General features: G+C 36.4%; 1 protein-coding gene across 3 annotated transcripts; it reads left to right on the forward strand.

The window, feature by feature from the left end:
* Positions 1-3,462: 3,462 nt before the first annotated feature.
* Positions 3,463-13,970, forward strand: LOC104087394 (carboxypeptidase SOL1). 3 transcript variants are annotated; one of them, XM_009591844.4, is made up of 15 exons: positions 3,465-3,755; positions 4,084-4,174; positions 4,302-4,397; positions 5,487-5,517; positions 5,636-5,692; positions 6,894-6,989; positions 8,093-8,215; positions 9,823-9,927; positions 10,596-10,642; positions 10,845-10,970; positions 11,110-11,212; positions 11,491-11,553; positions 12,402-12,485; positions 12,582-12,645; positions 13,607-13,970. In XM_009591844.4, the coding sequence occupies exons 1-15, from the start codon at positions 3,656-3,658 to the stop codon at positions 13,882-13,884; spliced, it is 1,464 nt and encodes a 487-aa protein (XP_009590139.1). In that variant the 5' UTR covers positions 3,465-3,655; the 3' UTR covers positions 13,885-13,970. The 3 variants fall into 3 exon arrangements, with proteins under 3 accessions (XP_070056129.1, XP_009590139.1, XP_009590144.1); XM_070200028.1 differs by lacking the exon at positions 11,491-11,553 and having other exon boundaries at positions 3,463-3,755; XM_009591849.3 differs by lacking the exon at positions 3,465-3,755 and having other exon boundaries at positions 4,157-4,174; positions 5,464-5,517.
* Positions 13,971-14,734: the final 764 nt, after the last annotated feature.

Consider the following 14,734-nt stretch of genomic DNA (forward strand, 5'->3'; position numbering starts at 1 on the left):
GAGTGAGGTAAGAGAGAGAAATTTACCCGGTTTATGAAAATTTAGGTATTTAAAAATCCCAAAACTTTGCCGAATTTTTTTTTAAAAAAGAGAGGAGTCATTTCAAAATACGCCAAATATTTTCAAAAAAGTTCATACTTTTCTTAGCGAACTATGCAGGTCTGATTCTCACCGGATGTGAGATACATAGGCAAACCTCATCGGTTCAAGCCCCAATTTTCAAAAAATCCAAAATATTTTCCTTTTTTTTAAACCCCTCTTTAGAATTCTTTCATTAGAAAATTAAAAAAAAAAACTAAATCCAAAAATATTTTTTCTTCTTTTCCGAAGTCTTTCATTCGAAAACAAAAATCAAATATATTTGTTTTCATTCTTTAGAATTACTTCTTTCAAAAAATAAATTTCCAAAAATTCCATACAAAAAAAAAGGGAAATAAGAACGTCAATAAGTAGCAACCTTATAAGTCGGAATGAAACATGAAGCCTTCCAAAAGCATGTTAGAGATGGTAATAATCTTAGGAGCATAGCATATTTACGTGTGATCCGCATCTGTTAAATGCTTAACCCTAACATGTTTGTTGCCTCTTTAAAGTAAGTTTAAGGTGGTTGGTTTGTGGTGAAACTGGTAACACATTATTACTTCACCAGATCCAAAGAAAAAGTCCCAATGGCTTCAGAATGCAATCTCCGCCTTGTTAACAGTGAGGATAGCCCTGAGCTTGCTATTTCACAACCTGAGTCGGCAATTACCGAAGAAGATAAGATGATATGTCTCCGCATGTTAGAAATGTGGGACGCCTGGTCCAACGGTAGGGAACCGCCAAGCACAATTCTCGGGTTCCCCGAGCTGGTCCCAAGGATAGTTGGAACCACCAACATCCCCGTGACTATCCTATTTGTCCCATTTGGGTACCCTTCTACATCATCCAGCTTCATCGGTATGCCTTCTGTGGTCCGCCCCCAGGCATCATTCTCCGGAGCACCGTCGACGTTGTTCCCTGCACCACCGGTCTTCACCATGGCACATCCAACCGTGCCCAGGCCATGCTTTGAGACATCAACATTTACCTTCCAAGGGCCGCAATTTCAGCCGGACATAACTCATGTTACTCCAGACTCATACGCTCAACAGCCACAAAATGAGTACCCAATTGAACAAGAAAGAGTAGTTAGGAACCCCGAGCAGGAAGAAATAGCTCGGAAGATGAGAAGATTGGAACAAATCTTGAAAAACATACAAGGTCTGAGTGGCCAAAAAAGTGTTTCCTATTCAGATTTGTGCATGTTCCCAAATGTTCATCTACGTGCCGGCTTCAAAATATCAAAGTTCGAGAAGTATGATGGGCACGGAGATATAATTGCTCATCTAAAAAGATATTGCAATCAGCTGCAAGGAGCTGGTGGTAAAGAAGAGTTGTTGGTGGCCTATTTTAGAGAAAGCCTGACAGGAATCGCCTCAGAATGGTATATGGATCAGGAAATATCGTACTGGTACATATGGGATGATTTAGCTCGAGATTTTGTCAGACAATTCCAGTACAACGTCAACATAGCTCGAGACAGAAACTCCCTGCCTAACTTGAAAAAGAAAAATACGAAAACTTTCTGTGAGTATGCTATCAAATGGAGCGAGCAGGCCGCCAGAGTAAAACCGCCCATGGACAAAGCAGAAATGGTTACAGTCTTATTGCAGGCCCAAGAGGTTGATTCTTTTCAGAATATGATGTCCACTATAGGCAAATCATTTGCTGAGGCAATCAAAATAGGAGAAATGGTAGAGAATGGTCTGAAAACTTGCTGGATATTGAGTCAAGTTGCTTTGAACGCCACCTCTCAAGCCATCCAGAACGGTTCAGGGGATTTGGCCAATCGTAAACAGAGGGAGGAGGGATCCATTATGGCTTCAGGTTCAAGAAGGTCTCGTCGATCATTTGACCGCTCTTACATGCCACCAAGAACCCCACAACACTATTACTTGCATCAAGATACAGTTTATGCCATGGAACCACCTCACTATGTAGTGATGAATGCCCAACCTTACGCACAGCCACAACAGAACTACAACCAAGCCCGAGCTCCATCTCCCAGAAATAACCATCTCTACCAAGCTCCATATAATCCGCGCCCACCACAAAATGCACACCAAAATATCCCACGCCCTCGTGAGCCCCCCAGGAGAACTAGTTTCACCCCTATTGGTGAATCTTATTCTAGTCTGTTTCAAAAGTTAATCCAACTGGATCTATTGTAACATGTGCCTCCCAACCGCTAGAATCCCGAGTCCTCATCATACAAGGTCGGAACCAGATGTGCTTACCATTCAGGAGTAGAAGGCCATAATACAGAAGACTGTTGGACCCTCAAAATGGTGGTTGAAAGCTTGATAGAAGAAAACCAAATTGAAGGCCATTGTAGCCATTACAACCATTGCCGAGACAGAAGAAAAGCCAAAAAATGGCCGCCAAACGTGAAACTTCCCTATCTGATGGGAGGCTCGGTAGCCGATCTTGCTATCTTTTCTGCGTCCGGATTATTTCAAGGTGTAATCCGAATGTTTTAATTTTTGTCTTACTTTCTCATATAAACCCTTCTATCTTTAAGAATTTTTAAAAAATCAAATGAAGTTAATATTTCATTGTCCATGAATATCTCTTTTCTTAATCTTGTCACCTTTCTTAATTCGTTTTTCAGTTCTGTTAAATGCAGATTTCAATAACATGACATACTTGCGGACTTCATGCCTAAATCCTAAAATGCTGTCAGACTTCAAAATAATGAATGAAGAATTACAATGCAATGAAGATGAGTTTAAGGAAATAAAACAAGGAATCAGAACAACTAAAGGAAAATTGGCTCCATAGTGGAAAGGTCGACACATAGTAACGAGAGTACTGCCAAAAAAGAGCATTGTACATGGGAAGCATCGAAAGAAATGTCTCTGAAACAACTGTCAATGCGGATGCAATCAAAGATAAATTTTTAAGGCTTAAGAGCACAGATTCAAATTCTAAAATATAAGATGACCTTTTGGGTCATCACAATTATCCTGCTGAGCTTTAAATTATTGCTATGAGAGTTTGACACAGTCTTTTTTTTCATTTTGGAGAACAGTGGAAGGAATGGCTTTTTTTATGGAAGTAGGGATATTCAAGAAGCTTTTTTTGGTGAATGAGTCGGGGGTAATGAGAATGGCTTTTTCTTTTACTGTTGGTCTTCTTCTTAGTTCTTACAGTATCACATGAGTAACACAAGGTAGTGCTGTTATTTTTTTGACAGATTGTGTCCCCGAGACTAAAAATATTTTACTTTGGCATATTTAAGAGATTAAAGATGTTCGAGATCATATTTAAAAGACAAAAATAGAACTAAGTCAGATATGAGAGACTATATCGGCCAAAAAGTCCGTTCAGTTGTATATTCTCTTGTTACAACTTCCAAGGGAGATATAAAAAGTAGAAGAGGAGAGGCTTTGACAATCACGTGCTAGTGATGTGCTTGTTCCCCATCCCTTTCGGCAACCGCAATAAACGATCGCAAGTAGGCAACAAAAGAAAAAACTCAGTAAACAAAACAAAAATGGTGAATCCTTTCCTCTTTGTTAAAGAGTCATACCACTAAATTCTGTACTCTCTTTCAGATTCAACTCTTTACACGATGATGAATCTCTTCTTCTTTCTATTCTCTCTTCTATTTTCTTCCCTTTTTCATCTCACTTTCGCCAGAGGCGGCTTTCGCAGCTCCACTAATCTATCAGGTCTCTCTCTCTCTCTCTCTCTCTCTCTCTCTCTCTCTCTCTCTCTCTCTCTCTCTCTCTTCTCTAAATTTAGCTTTCTATTTTTTCTTCCTCGATCTATTTATAGCATACTTTTTTTTTGTTGGAAAATTTAAGCACTTTGGTTGGCTCTTCTTTGTTAATTTTGAGCTTAGCAATGATGGGTATTGATTATTATTATTTTCAATATGGAAGGTTATTAATTAGTTGTCTGATTTTGTTTTTAAGGTATAGGAAAAGGGAATGATAATTTATTTTAAAGATTGACTCTTGTTTAATTAAATGCTCTTCTTTTCTTTACCAATTGTAGGTATTGTCAATAGTAATTCTGCAGCTTCAGCTAGACATTTATTTGCCGATATCAATGTTCCTTTCTCTGAGGAACAGCACTTGAAAAGACTGTACGTTTATACTCACTCGTCCAAAAAGAATTTTAAAAGTTCATTCTTATGCTTATTCTTGTATTTCTTCTTCGTTTTGTTTTACAATTTAGTGTAATGACAAAAAATCCTCTTTTTGTACTTGCAGTGAAGAATTAGCAAAAGATTACATGTCAAATACTGATATTGAGAATGCTATCATGTCATTGAACCGTAGGTGCAGTACGATATCCAGAGTCTACAGGTAACTTCAGGGGATCAAGAATTTATAGATTCCTTTTTCTTTTTCTCTCTTTTTTTTTGATTAAAAATAATTTGCAGATTTTTATAGATGCCTTTTATCATGGAGTTTTATCTTAAGAAACTTTCACTTGATTACTTCTCAAAATGCACATCCTTGCAATAATGGTTAATGTGCTTATATACTTGGATGACCAAGCTAATTAATGTCTTTATTAATTAGAACAATTTGTAGCACTAGAAGGGGGAAGTTGGCTCGGGCGGATGGGTTATGTTATTCTTTTAAGCTTTATTACCTGGATATTCAGTTACTGTACCATGTCAATTCGGTATGACATGGATATTGGTATCTCATGTGGATTCTTCGAAGTGCGTCTGATAAAAAATAGCAAAAAACTTCACCTATGAGAAATGCATAGTAGACTAGTCCAGGTAGCATAGCTTTTCTAGAAACCTTTTCCCTAAAAAAAGATTGTAATAAACTCTACATTAGTTATCGGTGATAGGCTGCTTCAGAACTGTGAATTTGGACTCGGAGAGTCTCCTATTCCATCAAATATGATGCATAAGTATTGTGATTTGCATTGCAAATCAAGCAGTAAATTTTATTAAAGCAGTTTAGGCGTCTTCAATTTTAGTGGGAGTAAAGTACTACTTTATCGTGTCTAACTTGCATGTGATCCACAAACAAGAGAAAAGCAAACAAAAACATTGTACTCCTGGGCCCGGCTCTTACGAGCATGTTTCTGTAAAATGATTATGGGAATTAATTCATTAGAAAAAGAAAAAAAAAGATTATGTGATTAATGATAATGTTGATTGTTGGGGGTGCGTCTCATACTTCTAGCAGTCTGAGAGCTGGTGTGCTGCATGTGTTTGTGTATTGCGGTTTAATATAATTATATTATTACACTCAAATAAGAAATGCTACTTTGTGGATCCCTTGATGGATAATCTTTTCCCTCATAAGTGGACACTATTTGTAGATTACTATTTTAGTTACTTACCTGGAGTGTCTGTTCTAAACCATGCTGCTTTAACACCTAACTCAATCTTCTTCTCTCTTTGAGGGGTTTTTGGAATGTATGATCAGCATTGGAAAGAGTGTGCTGGGAGTTCCATTGGTAATGCTTTTTCCTCCTGGTTCTTAAATCTAATTTTGATATCCTTCTTTTACCTCGCATTTGTTCCAAAGTGGAGAAATATCTTTGATATTAATAACCGAATGAGCATTACCAACAGTGGGTGATGGAAATTTCTGACAAGCCAGGCAAGGAAGAGGCTGAGCCTGCTTTTAAGGTACTGATATCTGCAATAGTTACGATCTTGAATGTTACAAATGTCATAATAAAACAAAATAATTTGAGGTAACATATTGTTTATGCTGGTATACAGTTAGAAGATATCCGTTTTCAATTTGTTCTAGCTTTGCCATAACCGAGAAGGGTCAAACTGGTGATAGCTTGTGAATCCACTTCTAACTTATTAAATAACTGATGATAATCACAGCTTTTATTTAGTTTGCAACCTTTGCTCCTCATCCTGCTTCTTGAGCTAAAGGTGCCTTGTGCTAACCTAACAAAATTCTGTGAAGACTGAAGATTGCAGTACAAAAGCTTTATAGTTTCTTTGCTCAAGCTTAAAGGTGGCAAGCTGTCCGGGTTCGTGTAGATTCCCGAATCTTCCTTTTTCTCTTTGATACTAGAGCTGAGTAGTAGATATCTTGAAAAGTTAATACTCACAGTGTTCCTTTTTGACCTTTTATTTAGTTATGAAGAAAATGAAAGGAGACTTGCCTTAGCTTACAAATTCGACATTTGAGCTCTATGTTAGAAACAACACTATGACTTATCACAAAAAAAGGGTCCTTTTGTTATTAGATAAAAAAAAATGTTCAGGACAAGGATATAACTTTAGATGTGCTGGACTTGGGTAATCTTGCAATTCAAGTTCTGGCTTTTATTTTTCTACTAGTTCAAGACCTTTTGATTCGGGGTGAACTGCTGAAACTCAGAGGTGTAATACCCTCCTCCCCTACAACTAAGAAACAATAGCAAAAAAAGGCGTAGGTTCACTTAACATAAAAAGAAAGAAAACTGAGAGAAATGGAGTCATAAAGGTGCAGTAAACTACTTTTGCCTACAGTTAGTAATAAACCGAATGTTGGGTAGAAATGGAAAAGAAAAAGTTATCTTTCTCGCAATTCGTTTGAATATTCTTCCGGCTAACTGAATGAATTGAGAAAGAAATCACTCTATCTGTAGCTTTTATGGCTTTCTTAGCCTGCATTCTCAGCGAAATATTGCATTGATTTTAGATGTTGGAACTTAGTTTATGCATGAGTTATAGCAGTTCCTGTGCTGCAAATACTATTCCACATATTCTCCTCTTTTCATCGTTTTCTTAGATAGTGGAAATTAAATGTTTGCAGTATTTCTTTTGAAGTTCTAGGAGCAATTTTATTTGGTGATTAAATTACTCAGCAGGCTTCGTAATGCAGTACATTGGCAACGTGCATGGGGATGAACCTGTAGGTCGTGAGCTTCTAATTCTTCTGGCCAACTGGCTTTGTGATAATTATATGAAGGATCCCTTGGTAATTGACTTCTCTGGTTAAATATCTTCCTCTTTAGAAGTTCATGTATCTTACTTATTGTATTCTAGTCTTGTGTTTCCTCGCTTTGCTGTTGATATGTACTAGAAGCACTGTAAAATTTTGGGGCATTCACTGGAAAATGCAGAAAACTCATGCTTTTAATCTTGAAAATCTTAGGAAATTTCTTTAGTGAAAAGATGCCCCAGTAAGAAAGCATCTGAACAGTTTTTACATGAAGTTGGGGAAAAAGTCAATCTTTACCAAATATATGAATGTTCTTAAAAAAACTTCTTCAAAACATTTGAATGTCCAAGGTTGAAATGAACAAGGAAAGATAGGAAGTTTTAAACTATTCAGTGTGTTCCTTGGCCAGTGTTGAAGCATTGGTTGTCGAGCAACCAATTCACTCACCATTTGTCAAATTACTATTTAGCATCTACATGGCATGAATTTGGAATTCCTTCTAAAGAATGAAAGTCTTCTGGCTCTACTGGATTTTATTTTTCAGGAACCTTCAAGAATCTTTTGGTCTCAACCATGTAAAAGTTGTTTCTTTATGTTTGGATGAGTTTTTTCTAATATGGCCGAATTCGCTATTTTATGAGACCCAGAAAAGCTTCAGGAACTTTGCGGTGTCCCCCCCCCCCCTTTTTTTTTTTACCCCTGAAATAGGGTAACTATTATTCACAACGTCAGCACTAAGATGATGCTGACAAAGCTGTACAGATGGAACCAAAACCAAAAGTATATCCCTCCTCTATTCTTCGAGGGTATTCTACGCGATCTGAAACTGACTCGGCCTCATTCACAGGCTCCCTTTAACACCAAAAGACAAAAATTTGCAGCTCGACTCTTATCTCTGAGTAGAATCGGAGATGTCCTCAAGCCATCTTGAATTTCTTTCTGTCCGCACAATCCACAATTACAGGCAGGAATTTCATGTTGTCTTAAACAACATTGTGGTATTGGGTGAAATAATTCTTCTTTTGAACTAACTTTGTTCTTAATAACTTTTCCTTATCCTAGGATGATGCAGATAGGATATTTTCATATTTTTCTTATCAGAGTCTCGAAGTTCAATTTTTCTATTGTGGCTTATACAGGCTACCCTGATTGTAGACAATGTTCATCTTCACATACTTCCATCGATGAATCCAGATGGGTTTTCATTGAGGAGGCGTGGAAATGCGAACAATGTCGATTTGAACCGAGACTTTCCTGACCAGGTATCTCTTAACATCCTGTGCTGGATATTATGTTATTTTAAAGTTAGATATGAATGTTTTTCTGAAGGCAAATGTTGGAGTTGAACTTTCCATTCCAGCTCATACATTGTGAAGGAAACTACATTAGGACCATATCAATCAATCAATAACACCTCACTCCCAGATTAGTTGGTGTCAGCTTATGGATCGTCAATCCCACATTTGAGCTATATGGTGAACAAAAATTCTGTGGATAATTTAGGCTTTAAGGTCTAGTAAAAGGAGTTCTTCAACAATTAGGAGTTACCTAGTTAACTTTCAAAAATTAATATGAACTAAGTTATTAAAAGAAAGGAACTTGGAGTCACTGCAGAGTGATCAGTTCTCTGATGAAGTGAAATATTGTCAAGACATATGAGCTTGATGATGTAAGTTAGACCTATCATATGGCAAGGGACAGGAGCACGATAGTCATCGTTACTTTTATTGCACCAGTATAAGAGTTTTTAGTTGGCTTCTAGCTCTAAACTAGACTGGAAACTTAACAAAGGGAAAAACGAGTAGGATTATTGCAACTTCTAAAACAAAGAAAGCTTGGAGATCTTCGTAGAGGATAATTTGTGTTGAAAACAAATTAAGTAAATAAAAGTGTGCTCTCTCTAACAACTTAAACTTTTAAATGAGATGGTCACACACTTTAACATGTTATCAGAGCAGGCAGAGGTGCAGTCGCTAATTGAACCCTAGATTATGAGCTTACCGTTGGTATGCCCTACCAAATGAAAAGGATTCGAGTCTCACGCCACCCATTATCAAAAAGAATTTCCACATGCTTGGTCCATGAAAAAGAATCAGAGCTGCACGTGAGGGGGCGTGTTGAAGATATAATTAAGTAAATACAAGTGTGCTCTACCTAACAACTTAAGCTTTTAGATGAGATGGTCACACACTTCAACAATTTATAGTGGTTAACCTGGTATAATCAGTTTGGAGACAATTTTTTCTCCCATTCGTTGCTTTAAAAAAAAAAACCTAATGTAGGCTATATTCATCAAAAGAAAATGTAGGTTATCTTTGAACAACTGATCCCAGAAAGAAGAATGCCTCTTTTAATAATTTAAGTTGACATTTAACCATATCAGTAAGCTTACTTTGATCATTAATTAGTACCACATATTTTTTTTCACAAACTATATAATTAATCATCTCTTTCTGTTTCTTGTTGAAAATGCAAAGAATGAGGGGGGGGGGGGGGGGTTGTTGATTCACATCTTTCGTCAAGTCTTTGCTTCAATATTCGCTCAAAATTCATGCTAGTAACTTGATTTCTAGAGTGTGGTTTAAAAAAAAGATATTTTTTCCCATAATGTTTATTGTGAGACGTTGGATGTTGGCCTTTGTGATCGAATTCAACTTTAAATATAGATCATTTGTCCTTTAAAATTTCTTTGAATTGATATTAAAGCGTGTGTGGAATATGTTGACTTCACTTCAATAGGCCACTCTTAGTTTTGTCACAAATCCACTTCTTATTAAAAGGCTACTCTTGTTTTTGTCTTTTCAAGTTCTTATCCTCTCTCCTATGTAGACTAATTATAACAAGGATTAACTGACATGAAATGACATAGTTCTTTCCCATTAATGATGATCCTGGCGCACATCAACCTGAAACAAAAGCCATTATGCGTTGGTTGGAGGAAATGCACTTCACAGCATCTGCTAGTCTGCATGGGGTAAGCATTCAGTTACTCTTTCATCTAACTTATGCGTTGCATTTGAATGTCCTTTATTTGTTGTAGTTAAGTAGGTGTATTAGTTATGTGGCTTTTGCACTTGTAGCGAACTAAATTATTTTGTGTTTCATATTTTCATGTGTAACTTTATGTTTTAGTAGTGTGGTACTTCTGTTTAACTTAAGCTCATATCCTTTTGTCTACTAAACGACCTTTCAGTAATCAGTATGAAGTTTTCACTTTCATAAAAAGCATCAGTAGAAATGGTTATCCTTGTTCGACCTGGCCAGCTTCAAATGGCAGATCTAACAGATTAGTACAAGTAATGAAGCTTCTGCTAATAAGTAGTAACTTATAATGTATAACTATATTGGAATCAAAAGAATGTCAAAACAGATTAATGATATAGGTGTCAAGAGGAACTCTCAGATCCAAAGAAAATCTGCAATAGTAGTTTATAAAGGAAAAAAGAAAGAAGAAAACCTGTGATGATAAATCTTTATACTATAATAAGGGAACTGCTTGCCCAGTCCTTTGCAATATTTAGTTGGCGTATACTGTTTTCTCTTTGGTGATAATAGAGTTTGTTCTTTTTGTCTCGTTGCTTCATCAATATGAAAATGTTGGAGAATTTGACCGGCGAGTTACTTATAGTTCTCTTTCAACAGGGAGCACTTGTAGCAAATTATCCATGGGATGGAACTGAGAACAAAAGGTGAGTGTCTGAGGATAGTTTGTTATCCTTTAAATTTAATTTTTGAATGAGAGGCCTAATCTGTTTAGAGGACCATGCTTCACTTATTTAGTTTTCTATCATATTTTTTGATCTCCCGAGTGTCTAGTTGTCTTCAGATATTTTCATGCCAACACTAATTTTTAATGATAATGTTCACAACATATATTGGTATCATTTTCAGAAAATATTATTATGGCTGTCCAGATGATGAAACATTCAGAAACATGGCTAGCATCTACAGTCATTCCCACCATAACATGTCTCTAAGCAAGGAGTTTCCAGGAGGAATTACAAATGGTGCATATTGGTAAGGAAGAATGGAGATAATCCAATGAAATTCATCGTATTAAAATTCAAGTTTAGAACTCCTTTGAGGCTTTATCCTTTTTCTGCGGCTTTCGCTGTTGCTTCATACAAAGCTCAGTTTCCTTTGTTTTTTGCTGCAGGTATCCAATCTATGGAGGAATGCAAGACTGGAATTACTTACTTGCTGGTTGCTTTGAACTGACTCTAGAGATTAGTGATGACAAATGGCCTAACGCACGTGAGGTTAGATCTCAGTTTGCGTCAGTATAACTTACAGTTTGCTGACAATGCATGACCCTTTAAGGGTCTTCTGCATCAGTTTACATGATTTATGTTTGGAATCTATCCTCATTTAAGTATCTTTGTATTGACAGTTTGGTGAATAAAAATATAATGTTTCTGAATGGAGTCCTCTTTATGTGGATACCCCTTTCTCAATTCTCTTTCTTCTTGACTCTCTGCTCTGTATTGATTTTAACAATGCAACACCTGTATACAAACAAATATTTGTTTACTTGCAGCTTCCTACTCTTTTTGAGTACAACAGAATGAGTATGCTCAATCTTGTCGCGAGCCTTGTGAAGGTAACATCATAGCATCTATCATTTTGCGGTTCTTGACTTTAGGAGAATGATTTTCTTTTCCTGAAAATCACACTCTTTGAATTTACTTTTGTTCACTTAGCTATCAATTACAATCTCAATCCTCTAACGCAAGAAGGATAATCTGATCTCTACAACCTTATCCTTACCAAGGGTCTATCATCCTTGATGATTTTCCCTTGCAATTCCCATCTAAGGCGGAGGGTTCATAATTCTGTTTAAGTGAATTCTGGCTATTCCTTAACTTTTTCTTTAATATTAAGATAGCTAGATACCTGACTGAAATGTTGCAGAGAAGATGGTTTAACTTTGAAAGTTTTTTATGTTTGCTTTTACTCCTATCTGGAATTAAATGTCCTCTTTTGTTCAAGCAAAGTTATCAAGGTAAGAGTTGAAGTTTTTTTAATGTGGTTCTAACAGAGGTGGTCCCGACTGGAGTCTAAATTACACTATTTTTGAGAATTTTAACTTTCAAAATTTTTAAGTGGGGTGCCTTGGTTCTTTGAGTGACATTGGTAAATATTGAAAAATGAAGAGACAGTTTTTCTTTTAGGGTTAGTTTTCTCATCTGATCCTAAATCATTAAAAAGTGGAGACAATTCCAGGACAACCTAAAGAAGGAAGTAGGACAGGGAGTCTAGAGAAAGAGGAGGTTTTTTCAAAACATATTTGAGGTTCTTATAAAGTTAATTTACTGAACAGAGATATTGGACATTATTTGTTTCTGTGACTTAGCTGTGTGCTGGCAGGTCAAATAGGCATTCTTTCTGACTGATTTCTTTTGCAGACTTAAATTTCACATTACACTTACCTCATCTAATCTAACGTAGACAGGAATACACGGAAGGATTTTCTCATCAGATGAAGGCAGGCCTTTACCTGCCTCAATAACTATAACAGGAATAAATTCCACGGTGCGTTCTTCATTTGCAAATCCTTTGGTCATTGTGCATAAGTTCTGAAGATGTATGCTTGGACAATCATCTTACTGTTCTTGTCATTGTCTTCAGATACATGCAAGGGAAACATCAGCTGATTACCACCGCTTGCTGGCCCCTGGGGGGAATTATGAAGGTAACCACAGATTAAAAGAAATAAAAACTCGTTTTCGTTACTTACTAAGAGGGAAGCTAAGTCCGCTTTTGGCAAAACCTAAGGTAAAACCCTAGATGGCTTGTACCAAAAGCTACACAGGTCGGAAGGGGAGTATGAAATCTATGAACTAGCACGAATGAGAAAGACAAGGGGTAAAGATTTAAAATCAGGTTGTGTTAAAAAAAAAATGACGACACCCGACAAGCTTTGACATGAGATAATAAGATTAAAAAGAGAGGGAGATGTTATTTTGAGCAGTTGCTCGGCTCAAATCATGAGCTTTAGAGATCTCCATACATACGTTCAAGACATACACCTTAGTTATACTCGTAAAATTATGTCTGGAGAAGTAAAAGATGCCATGAAAAAATAATGGTTATAAAAGCTTGTGGTCAAAAAGTATATCTCTAGAGGTTTGGAAGTGCTTTATATAGGTTGGAGTAGTTTGGCTCACCAAAAGAATCACATTGGACTTAACCATAACTTTTTTTATAAGATTGACATGACCATAATCTTCTGTAGGTTCTCCACTTTTACATCCCTCCACTTGTATACAAGGAATTCTCCTACCACATCAAATACATTATTAATTTATTAAAAGAAAATTCTTGGTCGTTGTTTGTTCATTTACGCTAACTTGATGTTTGACAAGAGTTTTTTAGGTTTGCTTAGAGATTGTATATTAGTGTAGGGATAAATTTAAGATTTGGAGAACTCCCTAGTTTAGAGAACTCCAAATTTCTCCTAAAGGATAAATTATTGGGTAATGGAGTAATGCGGGCTCAAATGGAGATTGTCGATTAAGTTGCTATTAGCAATCAAGTAGGTGGAAATAGTTAGAAGCTGGAGGTTGCTTGTGTTTAATCATGTAATCTTCTTGCAAAACGCTTCGTTCTTGAGTGGATAAATCCTAATTGGTGCCTGAAAACTCAACTTGCAGTTGTAGCAACAATGCCAGGATACAAGTCGAGGAGTACAAGAATTATGTTGGGGGAAGAAGCGATGACGGTGGATTTTGTTATGGAACCAGTAATCACTCCCATAAATGGCTTTTTGCAAAGGGGATGGAGTTGCAGCTTACCAGGTCCTCAGTTAGAAGTTTTTTTCATTTTGGTTTTGGTATTAGTCTCAGTATTCCTCTGCTTTTTATTGAAGAGGAGAGTAGTATTAAACTATCCAAAACAGAGACAGACAAAAAGGTCTGTTCTTGGAGTATGAAGTTAGCACACACATTTTCGAGAAATGATATTTTTGTAAGACTGAAAAATATATGATTCTAATAGTGAAAAAGATTATTACATGTACCATTTTTCCTGTCGTTTATTACTTCCTTCCTTGTGATTTTTGGTTGGTCGAACGAGAGAAAATGCATACCCCAAAGATTTGAGGTTAGCTTGGCATACGTAACTTGGGTTTGCGTATCCATTGCTCTTTTTTTTGGGTTTAATCATCTAATCACTGGCTTGACTGACCCAGATTTGTGTTGTAAAGCCGTCGTTATTTTAGGTTTTAGTGTGTCTTACTAAAAATAATTATCGAGATTGTTATGTTATTAAGATGGAGGAACTTTTTACCCTTCTACTACAATCCTCGGTGGTTGTATTCATTATCTTAACAGTCAAGTTCACTTATCATAAGATTGTTTAAATATCTATTTTACCAAAATATTCATCAGTAACTTCCTAATTATATATATAAGTAATCATAAGGCTATTAATGTGTCCGACAGTATTGATTACAACTGCCAGTGCCAGGTCATCAGACATGACCCTTTTGTCTATTTTGGGATTATTTGCAGAAAGACACGCATTTTCTATGCTTAGTTCCTAATCAATTAGGATTGATTACGAAATCCACGTACCATTTATCTTATTAGAAAAATAAACGATCGGTAAAGTCAAAATCTTTCCCTATCCTTCTGCTTTTATTTGGTCACGTTTAACCTTCTGCACTCAAAAGTCTAACTTGGTGGGCTATATGCCATTAGCTTGCTGAAAACTTGTATTCAGTTTTTGTCTTCTTCTCTTTGACATTTTAAACATGTATAAGCATGGTATGTTGTATATAT

Source organism: Nicotiana tomentosiformis, chromosome 4 (genome assembly GCF_000390325.3).
Source record: "Nicotiana tomentosiformis chromosome 4, ASM39032v3, whole genome shotgun sequence".
Taxonomy (NCBI): Eukaryota; Viridiplantae; Streptophyta; class Magnoliopsida; order Solanales; family Solanaceae; genus Nicotiana; species Nicotiana tomentosiformis.

Bases quoted from the DNA above. Each gene is read 5' to 3' on its own strand.
- LOC104087394 (XM_009591844.4), top strand. From the start codon at position 3,656: ATGATGAATCTCTTCTTCTTTCTATTCTCTCTTCTATTTTCTTCCCTT. The intron at 5,518-5,635 runs GTAATGCTTTTT...CATTACCAACAG, and splicing joins GTGTGCTGGGAGTTCCATTG to TGGGTGATGGAAATTTCTGA. The intron at 12,486-12,581 runs GTGCGTTCTTCA...CATTGTCTTCAG, and splicing joins TAACAGGAATAAATTCCACG to ATACATGCAAGGGAAACATC.